This window comes from Nomascus leucogenys, unplaced genomic scaffold (genome assembly GCF_006542625.1).
Source record: "Nomascus leucogenys isolate Asia unplaced genomic scaffold, Asia_NLE_v1 Super-Scaffold_258, whole genome shotgun sequence".
Classification (NCBI taxonomy): domain Eukaryota; kingdom Metazoa; phylum Chordata; class Mammalia; order Primates; family Hylobatidae; genus Nomascus; species Nomascus leucogenys.
The window spans coordinates 3,845,089-3,870,193 of record NW_022095769.1 but is presented as its reverse complement, the minus strand read 5'-3'; the positions used below and the strand labels follow the sequence as shown (position 1 = coordinate 3,870,193).

Below are 25,105 nucleotides of genomic sequence, written 5' to 3'. Positions count from 1 at the left end.
CTCAGGGCTGCCCTCAGGCTCTCCAAACATGCTTAAGGCACCAGTGAAGCAGGGGCACCAAAAAGACTGAGAAAAATGCAGTTTTAATTGAAGAACTCAGAATTTTGCAACCAGAAATTCTGGAAACAGGTTATTTTACTTTCAGCATACATGTGATTTTTGTCTGTAATAGTTAAGTAGTTTGAATTACGTTCAGGGAGAGGTTATACTGGATGTCTTCCATTTGCCTTTCAGAACCCGTCTTCATCCCACTGTGGACCCCAGCGGGTGCTGACCCACATGGACTGCATGAATGGCTCCCTTGCCCTCTGACTTCAGCTTCTGTTTATCCAATTAGTAATATCCAAAGAAGATAAGAAGACACAAGGAAAAGATGGTCAGAGTACTCTGGCTTTCTCATTGCCAGGTCACATGGGTTGTCTGTGTCCCTTTAGCAAAGACCACAGCTTTCACCAAGCAGCCCCCTCTAGCTTCTGGCTCCTTCTCTTTGCTCCTTCACATCTATGAATAGAAAGGAGAACTCGAGAGCTGGGCGCGGTGGCTCACGCCTGTATTCCCAGCACTTTGGGAGGTCCAGGTGGGCAGTTCATCTGAGGTCGGGAGTTCGAGACTAGCCTGACCAACATGGAGAAACCCTGTCTCTACTAAAAAAAAAAAAAAATACAAAATTAGCTGGGTGTGGTGGCGCATGCCTGTAATCCCAGCTACTTGGGAGGCTGAGGCAGGAGAATTGCTTGAACCCAGGAGGCAGAGGTTGCGGTGAGCTGAGATTGTGCCATTGCACTCCAGCCTGGGCAACGAGAGTGAAACTCCATCTCAAAAATAAAATGAATAAATAAAAATCCAAGCTTTTGGTAATATGTTTATACTGCTGAATCTATACTTAGAGCGTCATTCTTGACTGAAAAATATATTGCTTGATAGAACTGAATCTCTTCCTTTACTAGATACTAGTTTTAGGGTTTCAGAGTTGGTTTTCTCTAAATAAGAGTATTGTGACAATGCAAAATACCCACCCAAGAAGGACCAATGCCTTCTTGTACCAACCCTGGTGCAAGCAAAATGATTGAGGTGTTTGGTTTCAAATGCAAGAATAAGAGCCTTGATGTTAACAAAACATTGAGCTGAACAACTGCCTTCCCTAGGAAACCAAATCAGAGGACTGGTTGTTCTACCAGTTTGATGGCCTATGTTGTGATAGGTGACAGTGTCAGGTGAAGGAAAGTCAAGTGAGTTGTTACTGCCATTTATAAAGAACTCCGATTGCTCCTGTGATTCCACTGCAAGTATCTGGCAGCTGTAGCTTTCACTACTGGGCTTCTGTTTCCAACACTGGGGAGGAATTGGCAGAGAATGAACATAGTTTACTATCATGATCTGTGCTTTCTCAGGGAGGTTGTAGCAGCTAACAGCAGATATACATCAATTAAGATGACTACCAGGAAGAAAAAAATAATCCTTGTCATGGTTTGGCTGACAGTACCACTATGGTCCTCTGAGACATCCCCTACCCCTACTCTAATCAACTTTAACCTTCATCACCAATTTGACAAATTTTACAAGTGTATTACGTTACACTGCAATTCTGGGCAACTCTTAATAAGGCACTGATTACCTTGCATTATTTGTACTCATCTGGACATTCTCTTCCTTAATGTTTATTAGCTTGTACTTTTAAAATTAAGGAGGCGGCCAGGCACAGTGGCTCACGCCTGTAATCCCAGCACTTTGGGAAGCTGAGGCAGGTGGATCACTTGAGCCCAGGAGTTTGAGACCAGCCTGGGCAACATAGTGAAACCCCATCTCTACAAAAAATACAAAAATTAGCTGGGTGTGGTGGCACACTCCTGTAGTCCCAGCTACTTGGGAGGCCGAGGCAGGAGAATCGCTTGAGCCCAGCAGGAGGAGGTTGCAGTGAGCCGAGATCACGCCACTGCACTCCAGCCTGGGTGACAAAGCAAGACGCTATCTCAAAAAAATAAAATAAAAACTAGTTAAGGAGGTGCAGGCATGGTAGCTCACACCTGTAATCCCGGCACTTTGGGAGGCCAAGGCGGGAGGATCACTTGAGCTCAGGAGATTGAGACAGCCTTGGCCACATGGTAAAACTCCGTCTCTAGTAAAAGTAAAAAAATTAGCTGGGCATGTTGGCGTGTGCCTGTAGTCCCAGCTACTCAGGAGGCTGAGGCTGCACTGACCTATGATCACACCACTGCACTCCAGGCTGGGTGACAGTGAGACCCTGTCTCAATAGGGCCAGGGGTGGTGGCTCATGCCTGTAATCCCAGCACTTTGGGAAGCCAAGGTGGGTGGATTGCTTGAGCTCAGGAGTTCAAGACCAGCCTGGGCAACATAATGAAACCCCGTTTCATTATACAAAATATAAAAAAATTAGGCATAGTGGTATATGCCTGTGGTCCCAGCTACTCAGGAGGCTGAGGTGGGAGGAGGATCGCTGGAGCCCAGTAAGTTGAGGCTACAGTGAGTCATTATGGCACCACTGCACTCCATCCTGGATGAGAGAGCAAAACCCTGTCTCAAACAAACAAAAATAATAGTAATAAAAATAAGGAGAAGAAAAAATCAGTATGTGGAATGGCTATTAGGTTAGTGGGAGAAGTCTCAAGAACACCATACAAAATAATAGAAGGGAGACGGAGGGAAACAACTTACAAGAAAAAGTACAAAGCACTTAAAATATTTGAGATGAATGAGAATGGATGTGATTGCTGTTGCTTTTCTAACAGGTCAATTTCCTCTTCTATCAGCAGAATACTTGTAAGTCAGAATGTGAAGGGATGGGATAGGATGAAGTTAATACTGTGCCCCCTACAAGTGTAAAGTTGTTTTCTTCTTTTTTGTCTTGAGATGATCTCTTTGTCACCCAGGCTGGAGTGCAGTGGCGGGATCCTGGCTCACTGCAGCCTTGAACTTCTGGGCTCAAGGGATCCTCCCACCTCAGCCTCCTGAGTAGCTGGGACTACAGGTGTGTGCCACCACACCCACTAATTTAATTGGTTAATTTTGTGGAGGTGGGTTTTCACCATGTTGCCCAGGCTTGTCTCGAACTCCTAGGCTCAAGTGATCCCAAGTTGCTGGGAGTACAGGCATGAGCCATCTTGCCCGGCCTTAGTTCATTTTTGTTTTTTTTTTTTTTTTGAGATGGAGTCTTGCTCCGTTGCCCAGGCTGGAGTGCAATGGCGTGATCTCGGCTCACTGCAACCTCCGCCTCCCAGGTTCAAACGATTCTCCCACCTTCAGCCTCCCGAGTAGCTGGGATTACAGGCATGCGCCACCTGTCTGGCTAATTTTTGTATTTTTAGTAGACACAAGGTTTCGCCATGCTGGCCAGGGTGGTGTTGAACTCCTGACCGCCCACCTGGGCCTCCCAAAGTGCTGGGATTACAGGCGTGAGCCACCGCGCCTGGCCTCTTAGTTCATTCTTATAACAGTAACAGAGTAGATAGACTATTGGATAAACAACGAAATAGTACATGACTTAGATCTCTTGGCTACCAAACCTGGCCTTCTCTTAATTGCTTATTCTCCGCAAATGGAAGACCTGTGTGACCAATATAGTAGCTACTAGCCATACGCAGCTATTTAAATTAATTAGAATTAAATAAAAAGTTGCTTGGGGCTGGCTCACGCCTGTAATCCCAGCACTTTGGGAGGCCAAGGCAGGTGGATTGCTCGAGTTCAACACCAGGCTGGACAACATGGTGAAACCCTGTCTCTACTAAAAATACAAAAATTAACCAGGCGCATGCCTGTAATCCCAACTACTAGGGAGGATGAGGCAGAGGAATTGCTTGAGCCCAGGAGGCGGAGATTGCACTCCGCGCCACTGCACTCCAGCCTGGGTAACAGGGCAAGACTCTGTCTCAAGAAAAAATTTGCTTGGTTGCACTAGCCACATATCAACTGCACAGCAGCCACATAAGGGTAGTGGCTACTGTATTGGACAGCACAGATATAAATCATATTCATCACTCAGGAAAGTTCTATTGGATCACCCTGAGCTACACCTCGTATATCCAAGTGTATTTTTTTGTGTATCATTGAAAGTAATAGCCTGGGCAACATGGTGAGACTCTGTCTCTACAAAAAAATTGAAAAAATTAACTGGGTGTGGTAGCACACACCTGTAGCCCCAACTGCTCAGAAGGCTGAGGTTGGGGGATCACTTGAGTCCAGGAGGTGGAGGTGGCAGTGAGCCGTGTTTGTGCCACTGCACTACAGAGCCTGGGCAACAGAGTGAGACCCTGTCTCCAAAAAACAAAAAAGTTACATTTTTACTAATCTTGTAACAAATTGCTGTTCATCTAAGAACATTATATCACTAACCCCTATTCATTTAAAATTTTTTCATGAACGTAATATATGTCGTATTCATTTTTCAAAAATTGAAGGAAAAAAAGTGACTCTTCTTACAAACTCCTCTACCTTTTTATACTCTATGCATTTTGAATATTTTTAGTAATGAAGATAGGCTGTGCCTCCTTCACTTGTCTGACCATGTAACCACTGCCACGTGTTTTCAGTCTTTGCTGTATAAAACTAAATGTGCCATGCTCAGAGCTGCCACCCGTGTCCTAAGTCATGAAGCTAATCACCAAAGACTACTTGTGAAAAAAGTAACAGCTGGCAAATGCATACCTAGAGAAGTGTTTCTTCCTTGTTTAGAGTCACTGGTTCATGAATGTTTTCCAGCCTGACTTACTGATGTTAAATGCCAGTTTTGTGGAGTGCACACATTTGAAGAATGTGACTTTAAGTTCCTGGCTCAATTAGTTTAAGTGGCTCATGTAATGAATTCACTCAATGTTCTTCCCTCACTGGAGATGTGAAGTGCACTATATTTGGAACTAATACTTGCAATCCTATACGCTGTTGCCTGGGTGTTGAGCTATAAATTTTGGTTAGTATCACCATTAACTAGATTCAGGAAGTTATATGATGATGAATTTCACAAAGATTTTGGTGAAGAGAGATGTGACTGGTTTGAAAAAAAGGGGGGTGAGGGTGCTCTTCTCATAGGTTCCCAATGTGCAGGGACTTCAGCTTGCTGACACTGTTGAATGAGGCCATGCATTCCTCCCACTGGGGCTTGCTCACCTGCTGACGCTTGCCACGCCAGCCTGAGCAACTGTGTTGCCCTGACTCCTAGGCTTGCTCCCATTAACTTGGTGACTACACCTCACTGCTTCCAACAAATAAAACAAATGTGCCATCCATCCGGTAATGACCCAAGTGTGCACTAAACCCAAGAAAGACCTGAGATAGGAATAATCTAGGTAGCTTTAAATGTTCCTGTTCTCTAGGATCCAACCTTAGCCATCCCCAGTAAGATGCTGGGCAAAGGTTCTCATTGGTATGTAGGCATCACAGAAGGCTGGTGAGAAGAGGACCGGCCTTTTCTAGTCATTATCAAATAATACAGCAGCACTGTGCTCCAGCCTCACAGGCTGCTATTTGATGTGAGAGGTGTGCATTTTGGCCACTGATCAAAAGACCTTGGTTACCACAAGAACCTTGTCAGAAAAGCCCCACAGCATTAAACCTGAGTGCAGTATTCAAGGCAAGGTTCTGATGGATTTGTTCAATGGCTATGGGATTCAGATGGCAGACAGTAGTTGCAAAAGCTTTTACTGCAGAAGGAAATGCCTATTATACTAGATATTGAGGCTACAGTATCAAATAAGGTAGACTTGGTCTCTGCCCTAATGGAGCTTATGATCTAACAGTGACAAGAGATATCGAATGAGTAATTTTAAGTGTGCCGACTCTGGAGTGGGAAGTTCAGTGTGCTATACTAGACAGTTCAAAGTAGCCTGAAGGGTCAGGAAAGTCTCCCCAGAGAAATGTTAAACTGAAACCTGAAAGATGAGTAGTTGCCAGGCAAAGAGGAGAGAAAAAGTGTTATTAGCAGAAGAAACAGCATGTGCAATGGGCCTGTAGTTAGAAGGAAGCAGACCTATTTAAGAAAGCAAAAGAGGGCTGGGCGTGCTGGCTCACGCCTGTAATCCCAGCACTTTGGGAGGCCAAGTCAGGCAGATCACCTGAGGTCAGGAGTTCGAGATCAGCCTGGCCAACATGGTGAAACTCCCGTCTTTACTAAAAATACAAAAAAATTAGACGGGCATGGTGGCGGGCGCCTGTAATCCCAGCTACTCGGGAGGCTGAGGCAGGAGAATCCCTTGTACCTGGGAGGTGGAGGTTGCAGTGAGCCGAGGCAGTGCTATTGCACTCCAGCCTGGGCAACAAGAGCAAAAGTCCATCTCAAAAAATAAAAAAGCAAAAGAAATCCAAGATGGGCCCGGTGCAGTAGCTCACACCTGTGATCCCAGCGCTTTGTGAGGCTGAGGTGGGAGGATCGCTTAAGCCTAGGAGTTCAAGACCAACCTAGGTAACATAGTGAGATCCAGTATCTACTTAAAAAAAAAAAAATTAGCTAGGCATGGTGGCATGCGCCCATAGTCCCAACTACTTGGGAGGCTGAGGTGGGAGGATCGCATGAGCCTAGGAAGTTGAGGTATATGAGATGTGGTCCAGCCACTGCACTCCAGCCTGGGTGACTGAGCAAGACCCTGTCTCAAAAAAAAAAAAAAAAAAAAAAAGAGGATACTCGGCCGAGCGCAGTGGCTCACACCTGTAATCCCAGCCCCAGCACATTGGGAGGCCGAGGCGAGCAGATCACAAGGTCAATAGATCAAGACCATCCCGGCCAACATGGTGAAACCCCGTCTCTACTAAAAATATAAAAATTAGCTCGGCATGGTGGTGCATGCCTGTAGTCCCAGCTACTCAGGAGGCTGAGCCAGGAGAATTGCTTGAACCCAGGAGGCAGAGGTTGCAGTGAGCTGAGATCGCACCATTGCACTCCAGCCTGGCAACAGAGTGAGACTACATTTAAAAAAATAAAATAAAATAAGGTAAGTGTTATTAGCAGAAGAAACAGCATGGTGCAGTGGCTCACGCCTGTAATCTCAGCACTTTAGGAGGCCAAGGTGGACAGATCACCCGAGGTCAGGAGTTTTGAGACTAGCTTGGCCAAAATGGCAAAACCCCGTCTCTACTAAAAATACAAAAAAATTAGCCAGGCGTGGTGGTGCACATCTGTAATTCCAGCCACTCGAGAGGCTGAAGCACAAGAATCGCTTGAATCCGGGAGGTGGAGGTCGCAGTGAGCCAAGATAGTATAAGAGCGAGACTTTGTCTCAAAAAAAAAAAAAAAAAAAGATACTGGGAAAAAAAAGAGAAACCCAGGAGAACAGAAAGCTCTCAGGAAAGTGGTACAAGAGGGGTCTGGAGAGACAGACTAGAGCCAGGCTGGCAAGAACTTGGGCCTTGTTAAAGATTCAGAACTCAGCCAGGCATGGTGGCTCACATCTGTAATCCCAGCACTTAGGGAGGCAACGGTGGAAGGATCACTCGAGGCCAGGAGTTCAGGGCCAGCCTAGGAAACACAATGTGACTCCATTCTCCGAAAAAAGTAAAAATATTCAGGACTCTAAGGAACAATAGGAGAACATCAGATTCCTCACCTGTAAAGTGGAAATAATAAGTTATCTCATAGTTATCAGGGAGCAAAATGAGAATAATACAAATAAAAGGCCTTTTTAAGTTATAAAGCATTATAGGAATACTACTAAGATTATATTATTAGTAAAAATAAGTTGTGCTGCTTTCTTAATAGAACCCAAGAGTTCAAATCTCCTCATAATGGGAATATGAAATACCCTCTAAAACCCTGACCTACTCCAGGGAACTGATGGAAAGGTCTTAAGTTTATTTCAGTTGAAACTTCCAGTGTGAGGCTTATGAAGCCTGGGGGTGAATGCAGCTCTTTGGAGCAGGATCACACCATTTATGGCAATGGGATTTCTCAGCTCTACACCAACTCCCTGACACCGCTTCCAGAAAAGATCATTCTGCCTCCTCAAACCCACCAGAGTAGAATCACCAAAGCATTCTTGCCTCTTGATTTCTTTTTCTTTTTTTTTGAGACACAGTCTCACTCTGTCGCACAGGTTGGAGTGCAGTGGTGCGATCTCAGCTCACTCCAACCTCCGCCTCCTGGGTTTAAGCAATTCTCCTGCCTCAGCCTCCCAAGTAGCTGTGACTACATGCGCATGCCACCACGCCTGGCTTATTTTTTCTATTTTTAGTAGAGACGGGGTTTCACTGTGTCAGTCAGGATGGTCTTGATCTCCTGACCTCGTGATCCACCCGCCTTGGCCTCCCAAAGTGCTGGGATTACAGGTGTGAGCCACTGCATCCGGCTACCTCTTGATTTCTTATAGCCAAAGCTTAAGCCCAGCATCTTCTTTTTTCTTTTTTTTGACAGAGTCTCACTCCATTACCCAGGCTGGAGTGCAGTGGTGCGATCTCCACTCGCTGCAACCTCCGCCTCCTGGGTTCAAGCAATTCTTTTGCCTCAGCCTCCTGAGTAGCTGGGACTACAGGCATGTGCCACCACATCCAGCTAATTTTTGTATTTTTAGTAGAGACGGAGTTTCACCATGTTAGCCAGGCTGGTCCCAGCTCAGCTTTTATAGCAGTTGCCATCATTCCAGAAATGTTATACTCTGAGCTGTTCATGGCAAAATCATTATCCCAATTGGTACCTGCTTTATTACACTTTAGGAAAAATTCCACCTATTTCCAAATATGTGATACTTTATTCTTACAATGGTTCCGAGTAGTAGGCACAACCAGTAGTCAAATTTCACAGAATGGATGAGAAACCTGGAGTTTACCTCTCCAATCTGACCAGCCCTGACATGCCACCATGGAGAAACATAATAGTTCATTTTGGGCCATGTCTTCTCTGCCTCCAAAATATGAAACATTACCCAAGTATAGGAGGGCAGAGCTGCTGCCCAGATAGGCATGTGATTTACCATTACCACAACCCTCTTGCTAGCTGTGAGTAGAACAAACTAGACACAATTCTTCCCCAGAGAAGTCACTGACTACTCCAAATGTTCTATAGTACTACACCCCAGAGGTTGCAAACTTGCATTTCTTTTTCTTGACCTACACAATGCTTTCAAAGTCTTTTTGAAATTTTATTTACTTATTTTATTTTCTCATGTGGCCAGTGGGTGGGAAGACCAAAAATCCTCAATCTGCTTGAAAATTTCCATTCCAGCTTTAAAAAATCGAGGTATTTTAAATAAAGATCCAGATTAACAGCTTTTCTTGAAAAATCACCACTGAGCACAGCAGCTCATGCCTGTGATCCCAGCACTTTGGGAGGTCAAGGCGGGATGATTCCTTGCTTGAGCCCAGGAGTTCGAGCCCAATCTGGGCAACAAAGCACAACCTTGTCTCTACGGATAATTTAAAAATTAGCCACAGGTTGGCTGGGCGCGGTGGCTCAGCCTGTAATCCCAGCAATGGGGAGGTGGAGGTGGGTGGATTATCTGAGGTCAGGAGTTTAAGGCCAGCCTGGCCAACATGGTGAAACCCTGTCTCTACTAAAAATACAAAAAATTAGCCAGGAGTGGTAGCGCGCACCTGTAGTCCCAGCTACTTGGGAGGCAGAGGCTGGAGAACTGCTTGAACCCAGGAGGTGGAGGTTGCAGTGAGCCGAGATCATGCCACTGCACTCTAGCCTGGGTGACAGAGACTTCGTTTCAAAAAAAATTAGGCGGGCATGGTGGTGCGTGTCTGTGGTACCAGCTACTCAGGAGGCTGAGCTGGTTACATAGCATTCAGTCACTTACACAGCACTGCCACATCCTTGTGATCTGCACTGTGGTTGATGTTTTTATTATCATCTCTTCCACCCTCCCATTTTTCAGAAAAGGACCTGAGTTCCAGAGGGTGCTTTACCCAAGTCATCACTGGAACCTCTGTCAAAACCCAGCTGTTCTGAACACTCAGTGATGCATTTATTTTATCTTTTTGAGACAGAGTCTTGCTCTTGTCACCCAGGCTGGAGTGCAACGGCACAACCTCGGCTCACTGCAACCTCTGCCTCCCAGGTTCAAGCGATTCTCCTGCCTCAGCCTCCCGAATAGCTGGGATTACAGGCGCCCACCAGCACATCTGGCTCATTTTTGTATTTTTAGTAGAGACAGGGTTTCACCATGTTGGCCTGGTTGTTCTGGAACTCCATCCAAGACAGGGTCTCTCTCTCTCTTTTTTTTTTTTTGAGATGGAGCCTAGCTCCGTCACCCAGGCTGGAATGTGGTGGTGAGATCTCGGCTCACTGCAGCCTCTGCCTCCCAGGTTCAAGAGATTCTCCTGCCTCAGCCTCCTGAGTAGCTGGGACTACAGGTGTGTACCACCATGCCCAGCTAATTTTTGTATTTTTAGTAGAGACAGGGTTTCACCATCTTGGCCAGGCTGGTCTCAAACTCCTGACCTCAAAGGATCTGCCCACCTCAGCCTCCCAAAATGCCAGGATTACAGGAGTGAGCCACTGCTCCGGCTTTTTTTTTTTTTTTTGGAGACAGGGTCTCCCACTGTCATGTAGGCTGGAGTGCAGTGGCACAATAATCACTCACTGCAACCTCTACCTCTCGGGCTTAATTGATCCTCCCACCTCAGCCTCCGAAGTATCTGGGACTAGAGGTATGAGTCATCATGCCCAGACTAATATTTTAATTCAAACATTTATTAACTTAATGCTTTAATTTACTAATTGAATTTCATTAATTCCTAGTTAACCAAAAGAAACCCAGGATAGCTGGAACAAAGAGGACTCATGCTGGCTGGAGTGCAGGCAGGATGGCTGGAAAGGAAGTAGCCATTTTGGACCATAAAGAGGAAAGCCCATGTTATGCTGGGCTTGGTGGAAATCGACACACTCTGTTTATGCCTCTGGATATATTATTCACCGCTGGGCAATTTAGCCTACTATGATTATGTTTTGTTTCTTTGTTAGTTAAAAAAAATTTCATGGAGTCAATTATACCTAAAAACAAAATTGGGATTTATTTGCTTAGTTTTCTATGTTCCAATCATGAATTTATTCTCCATCGTTCACTAAAAGTGTAGATTTTTCCTGTATTCATTTCATCTTATTTCTTGGGTACCTCCCTCCTGGAGGCTTTTGTCCTCTGGCTCCAGCCTTACTGATTGCTCCCTACGCCTGCTGCCAGGCCGGCTATCACCCTAGGATTTCCCTTCATTATCATCTTGGAGACTTTCTTATTTCTCACCTATACTGGAATACCCTGTTGCCGGGATCACGTCTTCCTGTTTCTTGGTTTATTCTCTTATTCTGGTGCACCACATCCTCCAGTAGTTTCCTGAGAAAGGGTACATGGATAGGAAATAAGATTTTATGTATCTGAAAATATGCTTTTTTTTTATTTTTTTGAGACAGGGTCTCACTCTGTTGCCCATGCTGGAGTGCAGTGGCATGATCATGGCTCACTGTAGCCTCTATCTCCCTGGGCTCAGGTGATCCTCCACGTGCAGCTTCCCAAGTAGCTGGGACTCCAAGCACAAACCTTTTTTTTTTTTTTTTTTTTTTGTAGAGATAGGGTTTCACCATGTTGCCCAAGCTGCTCTTGAACTCCTGAGGCTCAAGTGATCCATCAGCCTCGGCTTGCCAAAGGCTTGGGATTAGAGGCATGAGCCACTATACTTGGCCCTGAAAATATGCTTACTCTACTGAATTCACAATTTAAATAATTTATAAAATTATATATCATAAATCATTGGAAAACATTCCTACATTATCCTTCAGCATGGCTAATAAGAAGCATGATGCCAGTCTCATCACTGTTCCTTTGAATGTGACCTGCTTTTTCTATGTTTTAGGATCCTCTATTAACTCATTGATCAGAAACTGCATGATAATATGTCTTCGAATGAACGTTTTCATCCATTACATTGTGTACTCAGTGGGCCTTTCATTTTGGAAATCTAGGCCATTCAGATCTGAGATGACTTCTTGAATTTGTCCTTTGATGATTGTTTTCTCTCCATTTCTCTATGTTCCATATCACTATAATGCTGCTTTTTTTTTTTTTTTGAGATGGAGCCTCACTCTGTCGCCCAGGCTGCAGTGTCAGTACACTCCAGCAATCTCGACTCACTGTGACCTCCGCCTCGCAGGCAAGCAATTCTCCTGCCTCAGCTTCCCGAGTAGTTGGGATTACAGGCATGTGCCACCATGCCCGGCTAATTCTTGTATTTTTAGTAGAGATGGGGCTTCACCATGTTGGTCAGGCTGCTATCGAACTCTTGACCTTATGATCTGCCCACCTCGGCCTCCCAAAGTGTTGGGATTACAGGCGTCAGCCACCACACCCAGCCCTCTGTAATGCTTCTTAATTGAATATTAGTCTTACTGGGCCGCCTTTAGTGTTTTAAAAATTTTTCCGGCTTTTAGGGTTTTTTAAAAAGCTATTTTCTCAATTTTATCTTCCAACTCATTGATTAAAGTTAATGGTTATCATATTTTTTAGATGTTTTATTCTCCAATGTTCTTTTTTAAAAACAACCTGTACTTATTTAATTGATACAACATTGTTATATCTCTGAGAATATGTATCCTCTGTTTAAAGTTTAGATTTTGTTTTGTCCTGTTCTAGGCATCATAGCTGGGATTACAGGCACACACCACCACCCCAGGCTAATTTTTGTATTTTCAATAGATACGGGGTTTCGCCATGTTGGCCAGGCTGGTCTCGAACTCCTTACCTCAGGTGATCCACCCCACTTGGACTTCCAAAGTGCTAGGATTATAGGTCTGAGCCACTGCACCCGGCCTAGATCAATTTTTTTTTTTTTTTTTTTTTTTTTTTGAGTCGGAGTCTTGCTCTGTCACCCAGGCTGGAGTGCAGTGGCGCAGTCTCGGCTCACTGCAAACTCTGCCTCCCAGGTTCACGCCATTCTCCTGCCTCAGCCTCTCGGAGTAGCTGGGACTACAGGCGCCCGCCACCACGCCCGGCTAATTTTTTGTATTTTTAGTAGAGACGGGGTTTCACCGTGGTCTCGATCTCCTGACCTCGTGATCCACCCGCCTCGGCCTCCCAAAGTGCTGGGATTACAAGCGTGAGCCACCGTGCCCAGCCTAATTTTTTTTTTTTAATGGGCAAAATATTTAAACAGATATTTCACAAAATAAGATATATGAATGGCCAGTAGACTGGTAAAAAATGTTCAACATCATTGGCCGGGCGCGGTGGCTCACGCCTCTAACCCCAGCACTTTGGGAGGCCGAGGCAGGCAGATCACGAGGTCAGGAGATCAAGACCATCCTGGCTAACACAGTGAAACCCTGTCTCTACTAGAAATACAAAAAATTAGCCGGGAGTGGTGGCGGGCACCTGTAGTCCCAGCTACTAGGGAGGCTGAGGCAGGAGAATGGCGTGAACCCAGGAGGCAGAGCTTGCAGTGAGCTGAGATCGTGCCACTGTACTTCAGCCTGGGCGACAGAGCGAGACTCCATCTAAAAAAAAAAAAAAAAAAAAAAAATGTTCAACATCATTAGGTCATCATAGAAATGCAAATTTAAACCATAATGAAATACTATGACTAAAATGGCTAAAATTAAAAAGACTGACAATATCAAGTGTTCATGAAAATGTGGAGCAACTAAAACTCTCAAACATTTGTGGTAGAAATGTACCGTAATACAGCAACTTTGGAAAAGAGTCAGGCAGTTTCTTATAAATATATGCACACCATATGACCTAGCATTTCCACTCCTAGGTAGAAATAAGATAAAAGCACATGTCCAAGCTGGGCGCGGTGGCTCATGCCTGTAATCCCAGCACTTTGGGAGGCTGAGGCGGGTGGATCACTTGAGGTCAGGAGTTCAAGACCAGCTGGGCCAACATGGTGAAACCCCATCTCTGCAAAAAAATACAAAAAAAATTAGCTAGGCATGGTGGCACATGCCTGTAATCCCAACTACTCGGGAGGCTGAGGCAGAAGAATTGTTTGAACCTGGAAGGCGGAGGTTGCAGTGAGCCGAGATCACCCTATTGCACTCCAGCCTGGATGACAGAGACTTCGTCTCAAAAAGAAACAAACAAACAAACACAGGTCCACACACAGACTTACACAAAAACGTTCAAAACAGCATTAATTCATAGTAGCCCCAGACACAATCCAAATGTCCATAAACAGGAGAATGACTAAGCCAATTCTGGCAAATTCCTACAAGAGAATATTACTCAGCAAGAAAAAGGAACAAACTATCGATACATGGAACAATTGGATGAATCCTAAGCAAATGACAACAGACATAAAAATAGTACGTTTTATGATTCTATTTATACAAAAGTCTAAAAAAGACAAATCTGGCCAGGCGTGGTGGCTCATGTCTGTAATTCCGGCACTTTGGGGAGGCTGAAGCAGAAGATCACTTCAGTCCAGGGTCTGAAACCAGCCTGGGCAATATAGCAAAACCTTGTCTCTACAAAAAATAAAAAAATTAGCCGGGTATGGTGGCACATTCCTGTAGTTTCAGCTACTCAGGAGGCTGAGGTGGGAGGACTGCTTGACCCAGGAAGTGGAGGTTGCAGTGAGTTGAGATTGCATCACTGCACTCCAGCCTGGGTGACAGAGTGAGACCCTGCCTTAAAAAAAAAAAAAAAAAAAAAAAGACAAATCCAATCTATAATGACAGAGTTCAGATTGGTGGTTGCCTGGAGATAGAGGTGGAGGAGGAAAGTCGTTTGGAAGTGACACAAGAACTTTTGTTGGTGATAGAAATGTTCACTATCTTGATTGTGATGGTGATCAGATTAGCATAGAAACCTAAAACCTACATTTTAAAAAATATGTTATACCACAGTAAAGGCAATTTAAAAATAAACACAATGAGATAACACTATACATCCACCCACTAGAATGTCTACAACTAAAAAGACAAGACTGACTGGGTGCATTGGCTCACATCTGTATTCCCAGCACCTTGGGAGGCCAAGATGAGAGGATCACTTGAGCCCAGGAGTTCGAGATCAGCCTCAGCAACACAGCGAGACCCTGTCTCTACAAAAAATAAAATTAGCCAGGAGTGGTGGCATGCACCAGTGGTCCCAGTTACTTGCGGTGTTGAGGTGAGAAGATCGGCTGGGCAGGTTGAGGCTGTAGGTCACTGCACTCCAGGCTGGGCAACACAGCAAAATCCTGTCTCAAACCACTTTGGAAAACAGGTTAGCAGCTCTTTATATACAAATATAAGCTTAACATATGACCCAGCAACTCTACTCCTAGCTATTTTTCCAAGAATAATTCAAACTTGTCCATCCAATGACTGGCACATAAATATTTATGACAAGTTTATTTATAGTAGTCCCAAATGGAAGCAACCCAAATGTCCATCACCAGATGAATGAATAAATGTGTGGTACATCCATGCAATGGAAAACGATGAAAAGGGATGAACTACTGATGTGCGCAACAATGTGATTAATTTCAAAAACACACTGAGCAAAAGAAGCACCAAAGAGTACATATGGCACGATTTTACTTGTATAAAATTCTAGAGAACACAAAATAAAATAATGTCCACAAGTAGACTGTGGCTGTAGGATGTAGGAGGATGATTGCAAAGGAGTGTAAGTCATGGTGCTGGTAAATTGGGAAAGAAAAGAAAAAAAAGAAAAGAAAAGAAAGAGCCCGGATTTGTGGTACTGTTTTCTGTGGTGTAAATACTCCCACCATGACCAACTTTGAGCTACTAATACGATGTTACTAATGTAGATTTGGGAAGAGATGTACATATTTGGCTCTCCTGAGCTGGTACTAGCTAGCACATTACCACAGAAAGGAACAAAGGTGATCAGATGGTCAGTATCTTGACTGTGGTAGTGGTAGCACAGGTTTATACATTTGTCAAAACTTACCAAACTGTACTCTTAAAATTGGTGCACTTTACCGCATGTAAATTATATTGCGAAAACAGTTATGTTTCAAATAAATATCAGCAACAACCCATATGCCCAATAACAAGGGACTGGTTACATTAGTTTATTGTCTATCCTCTTGATAGACTAGGATGCAGCCATTCAAACAACTTAGAAAATTTCAGCAACAAAGCAACATGCTTTGCTATACTGTATCATGTTTTGTGGCAGAATAGGAAATTTTATTTATTTTTATTTTTTATTTTTTTTGAGATGGAGTTTCACTCTTGTTGCCCAGGCTGGAAGCAATGGCACAATCTTGGCTCACCACAACCTCCGCCTCCCAGGTTCAAGTGATTTTTCTGCCTCAGCCTCCCAAGTTGCTGGGATTACAGGCATGCACCACCACACCCAGTTAATTTTGTATTTTTAGTACAGTCGGGGTTTTTCCATGTTGGTCAGGATGGTCTTGAATTCCCCACCTCAGGTGATCCGCCCCCCTCAGCCTCCCAAAGTGCTAGGATTACAGGCGTGAGCCACTGCGCCTGGCCGGGAAATTTTATTTTTACCATATGTTTGTCTATGCAAATTTTGTGGGCAGATGGATAACATGAGGCTTTTTGAAAGCACTGTCATGAGTTAATTCTTTTCTTTGTATTTAGAAGCAGTATACAGCAAAATGGTTGACAGCCCAGAATCTGTAGCCAGACTACCTGGGCTAGTGTTCAGATCCCAGGTGTCACTTCTCTCAGCTGGGCGACCTTAAGCAACTAACCTAAGCTCTTTGAGCCTTTGTTTCCTTTTTCGGTTTGTTTTTTTTGTCTTTTTTTTTGAGATGGAGTCTTGCTCTGTCGCCCAGGCTGGAGTGCTGTGGCGCGATCTCGGCTCACTGCAACCTCCACCTCCCTGGTTCAAGCAATTCTCCTGCCTCAGCCTCCAGAGTAGCTGGGATTACAGGTGTCTGCCACCATGCCCGGCTAATTTTTTTTGTATTTTCTAGTAGAGATGGGGTTTCATCATCTTGGCCAGGCTGGTCTTGAACTCCTGACCTCATGATCCACCTGCCTCGCTGCCTCGGCCTCCCAAAGTGCTGGGATTACAGGCATGAGCCACCGCACCCAGCCAAGCCTTAGTTTCTTGACTGTAAAAAAAGGCACAATAGGAGTACCTATTTCGGAGGGTTTCTGGGAGGATTAAATGAGTTACTATATGTAAAGAGCCTTGAACAATACAAAGAGTAAGTGTTTTAAAGACATCAGGCTGGGTGCAGTGGCTCACACCTATAATACTAGCACTTTGGGAGGTGGGAGGTTCACTTAAGCCCAGAAGTTTGAGACCAGCCCGGGCAACATGACAAAACCCCATTTCTACAAAAAATACCCCCCAACACACCCAAAAAAATTAGCCAGGTGTGGTGGCACACACCTGCAGTCCCAGCTACTGTGGAGGCTGAGGTGGGAGGATCACTTGAGCAGGAAGTTCAAGGCTACAGTGGGATCACAGATCACATCACTGCACTCCAGCCTGGGTGACAGAGAAAGACGCTGTCTCAAAAAAAAAAAAAAAAAAAAAAAAAAAGGGCCATGTGCGGTAGCTCACGCCTGTAATGCCAGCACTTTGGGAGGCCGAGGCAGGTGGATCACCTGAGGTCAGGAGTTCGAGACCAGCCTGACCAACATGGAGAAACTGCGTCTCTACTAAAAATACAAAAAAACTAGCTGGGGCATGGTGGCACATGCCTGTAATCTCAGCTACGAGGGAGGCTGAGGCAGGAGAACCGCTTGAACGCACGAGGCGGAGGTTGCCGTGAGCCAAGATTGCGCCATCGCACTCCAGCCTGGGCAACAAGAGCGAAACTCTGTCTCAAAAAAAAAAAAAAAAAGCTATTATTTTCATGAAGCAATGATATTGTTTGGACAATAAAAATGCTTACTATGTGCTAGGCAGGAAACACAGGAATTTATATGACATGGTTTCTGACCTCGAGGAGCTATAAATGTGGTTCTCAATTGTGGGGAGTTTGGGAGGGATTCACTCCCTTCCTAGGAGTTATTCTGTAACATCTGGAGACATTTTTGATTGTCCCACCATGACTTGGTGGGAGAGGAGCTAGTGGAACTTAGTAGGCAGGGGCCAGAAATGCTGCTAAACATTCTGAAATGCACACGACAGCTTCCCCACAAGTAATTATGTGAGGGCAGGCACAGTGGCTCATGCCTGTAATCCCAGCACTTTGGGAAACCGAGGCGGGTGGATCACTTGAGGCCAGGAGTTCGAGACAAGCCTGGGCAACACAGCAAAACCCCATCTCTACAAAAAATACAAAAATTAGCCAGGTGTGGTGGTGCATGCCTGTAATCCCAGCTACTCAGGAGGTTACCCAGCTACCAGGAGGCAGAGGTCACAGTGAGCCAAGATCATGCCACGGCACTCCAGTCTGAACAAGAGTGAGACTCTGCTCTCTGCCACCACCCACCCCCAACACCACCCGCAAAAAAAAGAATTATGTTGTCCAAAATAATCAAGGTTGAGAAATCCTGAGTCATAGTCTAACTCAGGACAAAAGATACATGCATACATACAAATTGTACAAGGCAAATAATCAAAATAGAGCATTATGCAATTATACATATAAAAAAATAAAAACAGAAAAGATAGAAGAGCCTGGGCCAGAGTACAGGATTCCCTGTGACACCTGGCCAGGAAGACAGGCCTCAGTGAACTTTCAGTTTTGGGACCCAGTGGACATACTTCAAAGATTTGCAACTTTTAGCTTATTCTATCAGTAGGTACCTTTTCTAAAGGTTAAGTCAAAGTTAAAAGGCTTCACTTCTGCATTGCACCACCGGTGTGAAAATGTACTGGGGCCAGTTCACATATGTTTAATTCATATTATCTTTTCAATGCAACTTGATAAAGAGTCAATTTAAAATTCTTAAAAGGGCGGAGCAAGGTAGCTCATGTCTATAATCCCAGCATCTTGGGAGGCAGAGGGAGGAGGATCACTCGAGTCCAGGAGTTTAAGACCTGTCTGGGCAACATAGGGAGACCCTGTCTCCACAAAAAAATGAACAAAATTAGCCAGGTGCAGTGGCTCACACCTGTAGTACCAGCTTTTTGGGAGGCTAAGCGAGGAGGATTGTTTGAGCCCGGGAGATTGAGGCTGCAGTGAGCCAAGATCATGCCATTGCATTTCAGCCTGGGCAACACGGCAAGATCCTGTCTCAATAAATAAATAAATAAAATTATTAAAAGTACATTTTTTGGAATCAACAAGAAATGATACATAAGAATATTTTGGTTTCCATTTAAAATAGAACTATTTTGGATAAAATATGCCGATATTTTAATGGTGGATATAATTTGAGGTTGCAGGTAGTTTCTGCGGAATTCCTTTTCAAAATTTCTACAGTGAGGAACATATATTTCTTTGAAAATCTGAGAAAGAAGAAAGCGTCCGGGTGCAGTAACTCATGCCTGTTACCTCAGCACTTTAGGAGGCTGAGTCAGACGGACTGCTTGAGCTCAGGAGTTCGAGACAGCCTGGACAATGTGAAGAGACCATGTCTCTACAAAAAATATAAAAATTAGCTGGGTGTGGTGGCATGTGCCTGTAGTCCCAGCTTGAATAGAGGTGGTGGAGGCTGCGGTGAGCCGAGATTGCGCCACTGCACTCTGGCTTGGGTGACACTGTAAGACCCTGTCTAAAAAAAAGCCTGATGTAAACCATACATAGTTCAAGGAAATGCAACTTGAAGTCTCGGTGTAATCCTCCCCATCCTACTAAACCATGTGGCCACCAACTCCTCCCACTTGGGAAACACTGCAAAGTGGCATCACCACCCATTCCACAGTGCAAGCCAGAAATCTAGTAGGGACCAGTGGACACTTCCCTCTTCTTTCAATCAATCGCAAAGTTCTTCATGCCACTGCATTCTAGCCTGGGAGACAAAGCGAGATCCTGTCTCAAAAAAAAAAAAAAAAAATCACCAAGCTCAATTAATTTCGCTATCTCTTTGTGTTTCTACCATTACTTCCACCCTTCTCCTTTTCACAAGTATCATGTCCTACGTGATTACTGCAACGGCCTCCTAACTGGTCTCCCTGCATCTACTCTTTCCCCTTCTCATCCAATCTCGACATTGTAATGACCATCCTTCTTAAAACCTTTGAATAGCTCTCCTTTGCTGTTAGGATACAGACAAAACCACTTGCATGGCAGGGAAGGTCTTATATGGTCTTCCTCCACTCAACACTTGCTCAACTCAATCCCTTGTTCTCTGTTTTGGGGACATTGGCATTCCTGCAGTAACTTGTAATCCCCAAGCTCCTTCCCACCAGAGCCTCCATACACACTATTCCTCTCTTCTTCACCTGAGTAACTCTCTTCCCTTCCTCAGCTAAGCTTTCCCTGAACTCCCCTGACTGGAACCTTCCTTGACATGTGTCACTTTTACAACTTTACATGTTTGAGAGATTAAATGATTAAAGTCTATCTTCACTAATAGACCAAGGACCACTCACTTAGCACAAAATACATGGTAAGGAGATAACAGCCAATGCATACATAACATGCTAGACTGGTATTCACCATGTCTTTTATTTATTTTTTAATTAAAATTAAAGCTGCCATATTTTTCTTTTCTTTTTTGAGACAGGGTCTCGCTGTGTTACCCAGGCTGGAGTGCAATGGCGTGATCTCGGCTCACTGTAACCTCCACCTCCTGGGTTCAAGTGATTCTCCTGCCTCAGCCTCCCGAGTAGGTGGGATTATAGGCTCCTGCCACCACGCCCGGCTAATTTGTGTATTAAGTACAGATGGGGTTTCACCAAGTTGGCCAGGCTGGCCTCAAACTCCTGGGCTCAAGTGATCCTCCAGCCTCGGCCTCCCAAAGTGCTGTGATTATAGGCATGAGCCACTGCACTCAGCCCATTCACCATGTCTTAACTCACTTAGGACCTCCCTATTTGTCCCTACATAGTAAGGACAATTAACAGTCCCATTTTACATTGAGGAAAGTTAACTCACAAACTAAGAAGTGGTAGAGCTGGGATAGGAACTCAGGCACCCAATTTCTAGAGTCTGTGCTCATCACTCAAGCTCTGGTACCTCACCAGCATTTATTGAATGTGAGTACTTTTGATAGGAACTAAACAGCACCATCAGTAACAACTAAAGTCAGTTCATTTTGATTTTGGTAAGGATTTTATGTTTGATTGGAACTTTGCTGTAAAACTTTTATTTTCCCAGCATTTTACTTCAGCCACAGGGTCTCGCTGTCACCCAGGCTGGAGTGCAGGATCATAGGTCACTGCAGCCTTGAACTCCTGGCCTCAAGTAATCCTCCTGCCTCACCCTCCTGAAGTACATGCCACCATGCCTGGCTTTTTCAAAATTGTATAGGTTGGGCATGGTGGCTCACGCCTGTAATTCCAGCACTTTGGGAGGCCGAGGCAGGTGGATAACTTGAGGTCAGGAGTTTGAAACCAGCCCGGCCAACATGGTGAAACCCCATCTGAAATATAAAAAATATTAGCTGGGCGTGGTGGTGGGTACCTGTAATCCCAGCTACTTGGGAAAACAAGGGACTGAGAACAAGGGATTGAGTCGAGCTAGTGTTGAGTGGAGGCAAGACCATACAAGACCTTGCCTGCCATGCAAGTGGTTTTGTCTATATCCTAAGAACAAAGGAGAACTGCTTGAACCCGGGAGGCAGAGGTTGCAGTGAGCCGAGACGGCGCCACCGCACTCCAGCCCGGGTGAGAGCGAGACTCTGTCTCAAAAAAAAAGAAAGAAAATTGTATAGAGACAGAGTTTTGCTCTTATTTCAGTTGCTTTAAAAATCCATTTGCCCTCCCTGGTATCATCATGACTGTTGTTGAGACAGAGGTAGCCCAGCAAGCTGCTGGAGAGCAGGGGAAAGTTAGCTTGAGTGAAATAAATTATGGATAATTTGTAGTGTAGGTGACTCAGGTAAGGACAATTCCAGGATTTTCACAGACGTCATCTCACTTAATCTTCATTGACTTTTTTCGGTGGGGGGGAGGGGGGGGCCGGGAGGGTGACGGTCTCAGTCGCCCAGGCTGGAGTGCAGTGGCACAATCTCAGCTCACTGCAACCTCTGACTTCTGAGTTCAAGTGATTCTCCTGCTTCAGGCTCCCAAGTAGCTAGGATTACAGGCTCCCACCACCACACCCGGCTAATTTTTGTATTTTTAGTACAGACAGGGTTTCACCATGTTGGCCAGGCTGGCCTCAAACTCCTGGGCTCAAGAGATCCTCCAGCCTCAGCCTTCCAAAGTACTGCGATGACAGGCGTGAGCCACCACGCATGGCCAAGCTTCATTGATTTTTTTTTTTTGAAATGGAGGCTTGCTGTGGCACCCAGGCTGAATGCAGTTTTTGGTTTTGTTTTGTTTTGTTGTTTTTTTGAGATGGAGTCTTGCTGTCACCCAGGCTGGAGTACAGTGGGTTTTTGAGATGGAGTCTTGCTCTGTCACCCAGGCTGGAGTGCAGTGGTGCAATCTTGGCTCACTACAACCTCTGCCTCACGGGTTCAAGCAATTCTCCTGCTTCAGCCTACTGAGTAGTTGGGATTGATTGCAGGTGCCCACCACCACGCCCGGCTAATTTTGTATTTTAGTAGAGACAGGGTTTCACTGTGTTGGCCAAGCTGGTCTCTAACTCCTCACCTCAGTTGATCCGCCCACCTCAGCCTCCCAACGTGCTGGGATTACAGGCATGACCCACCACGCCCTGGCCCAATCTTCACTGATTTATAACAAAGTTACACACACAGGGCAGTTGTTCCAGTTAATAGATGAAGCAAAATGCTGGGGTTAAGGAACTGCTAAGCCATGGGAAATCCACTAGTCACAGTATAGTGTGAGGAATGGTGTCCCTACATTTCTAGCTTCAAAACTGCAAAGATATCTCTAGCAGAGAAAGACCATTTCTTCCTCTTTTAACGAAGAGTTGGCCAAGCTTTCCTAATTCTTTGTGAAACCCTTCAGCAAAGTCAGACTTCCTCCTAAGTTTTCCCAGTGTGGCTAGTGCAGGGCAATTACCTCACCAGCTCAAGTCATATGGTAAAAAGCTCTATGAACCAGCTACATCCAATTACCCCTACATCAGTACTGTGAAAATGAAGCAATTCAAGAAATTTTGTTATCATTTATTTTTTCTTTTTTTGAGAGTCTTATTCTGTCGCCCAGGCTGGAGTGCAGTGGTGAAGTCTTGGCCCACTGCAACCTCTGCCTCCCGGGTTCAAGAGATTCTCCTGTCTCAGCCTCCCGAGGAGCTGAGATTACAGGCGTGTGCCACCACGCTCCGCTAGTTTTTTTTTTTTTTTTGTATTTTTAGTAGAGACACGGTTTCACCATGTTGGCCAGACTGCTCTTGAACTCCTCATCTCAAATGATCCGCCCGCCTCGGCCTCCCAAAGTGCTGGGATTACAGGCATGAGCCACCGCACCCGGCCCTATTATTACACTTTTCCTTTATCATTTTAAAAATCTTCATCTTTTAAAAGAGACAGGATCTCGCTAAGTTGTCTAGGTTAGTCTTGAACTCCTGGGCTCAAGAGATCCTCCCAACGTCCTGGGATTACAGGCCTGAGCCACTGCTCCCAGCCTAGGAAATTCTTAACCTGGAGCCCACTTACCAATGTCAAAGGAAGTCAACATACTGTATGCACATTTTTTTTCTTTGAGATGGAGTCTCGCTCTGTTGCCAGGCTGGACTGCAGTGGCGCGATATCGGCTCGCTGCAACCTCTGCCTCCACGGTTCAAGCGATTCTCCTGCCTCAGCCTCAGGAATAGCTGGGACTACAGGTACGCGCCACCACACCGGGCTAATTTTTTGTATTTTAGTAGAGTCGGGGTTTCACCATGTTGGCCAGGATGGTCTCGATCTCTTGACTCGTCATCCGCCCCCCTCGGCCTCCCAAAGTGCTGGGATTACAGGCATGAGCCACAGCGACCGGCCCACATTTTCTTTACATGCATTTTGCTAAGAAAAGGCATTCATGAGTTTCTTTCGGGGTTGAGAACTGAAACAGGTTAAGAACCACTATCCTTTATGCCTGTACACACATTCTTTCTGGTTGGAGGTTGGGCCTTTACAGGGTACTTTTGGAGGGTGAAACATTTCCATTCTGTCAAGCACCTGGTAGCTATGGATGGGGGGTCTAAGAGGAGGAATCCCTCAGCTCACCCATAAGCAAATCAGATTTATCACAGCACAGGTCTCAAGCCCCATATAAGCAGGCCTAGGGGACTCCTTGGAGAGGAAGCTGCTTGTAGGGACAAGGGCAGTCAGGAGAGCTTGAGCTTATCAAGCCACTAACCAACCAGTTGTGTGACCTTGGACAAGTTCCACACCCTCTCTGGGCTTCAGTTTCCACATCTACACATTGGAAGTGGAGCCACATGGCCTTACAGACCCGTCCCAGCCGAAAGCAGGGTACCAAGTCGACCTAGCCATTAAAGCAGCTTCCTGTGGGCGCGGCGCAAGACTTCAACGGCCCCCCCCTCCCCCGCTCAGGCCCGCGAAAGCCTCGCTCAACACGCCCCTCGGAGAAACCGCGCTTACCCAACCGCAGCCCCAGAGTTCGAACCCAGCTCCGCCTCTTCCCGGGGGCGTCCCATCGTGCCCCGCGCCGGGCTCCTAGGGTAGCCGGGCGCCTCCCGCCTTCCCGCGCCCCGACCCCGAACTCCTCTCATTTCTATCGGGCACCCTATCCTATCAACGCCTACTATCCTAGCCAATCGCGCAGGCTCCGAGTCGTGCCTTCGGACCATCCTCCTCCCAGCGCTCAGCCGGTCTGAGCTCAAGGCCTTTACCAAGCCCACCCAATCAACGGCGGGCTCTCTCCTGCCCCATCCCAATCTCCCTCCCCCCGGCCAATCCGCGCGCTCCATTCCGCTGCCCGCCCAGCCAACCCGGGCCTTGAAACATGCAGGCGAATGGGCACGAGATGGCCCTTCGACGCCGAGCGCCTGGCCAATTGGGGATTCCGCGTGGCCAGGACAGCGGCCAATCGCCGTGGAGCGCGGCGCCTCCGCGGAGAGGTCCGGCCCGAATATCCCTCCGCCTTCCTCCCTCCCTTGCTCCCTCCCTGCGCGCCGCCTTTCACTCACCGCCTCCCTTCCTTCTTTCTCCCTCCGCCTCCCGAGCACCAGCGCGCTCTGAGCTGCCCCCGGGGTCCCTCCCCCGCCGCCAGCAACCCATTTGGAGGGAGGAAGTAAGGGAAGAGGAGAGGAAGGGGAGCCGGAG

General features: G+C 45.9%; 1 protein-coding gene across 1 annotated transcript; it reads right to left on the bottom strand.

Annotated features, from left to right (window-relative positions):
• Window positions 1–1,234: 1,234 nt before the first annotated feature.
• On the bottom strand, window positions 1,235–24,750 carry LOC115833559. The gene is made up of 3 exons (XM_030807955.1): window positions 24,422–24,750; window positions 11,178–11,267; window positions 1,235–1,332 (listed from the first exon to the last, which is right to left on the bottom strand). The coding sequence occupies exons 1-3, from the start codon at window positions 24,748–24,750 to the stop codon at window positions 1,248–1,250; spliced, it is 504 nt and encodes a 167-aa protein (XP_030663815.1). The 3' UTR covers window positions 1,235–1,247.
• Window positions 24,751–25,105: the final 355 nt, after the last annotated feature.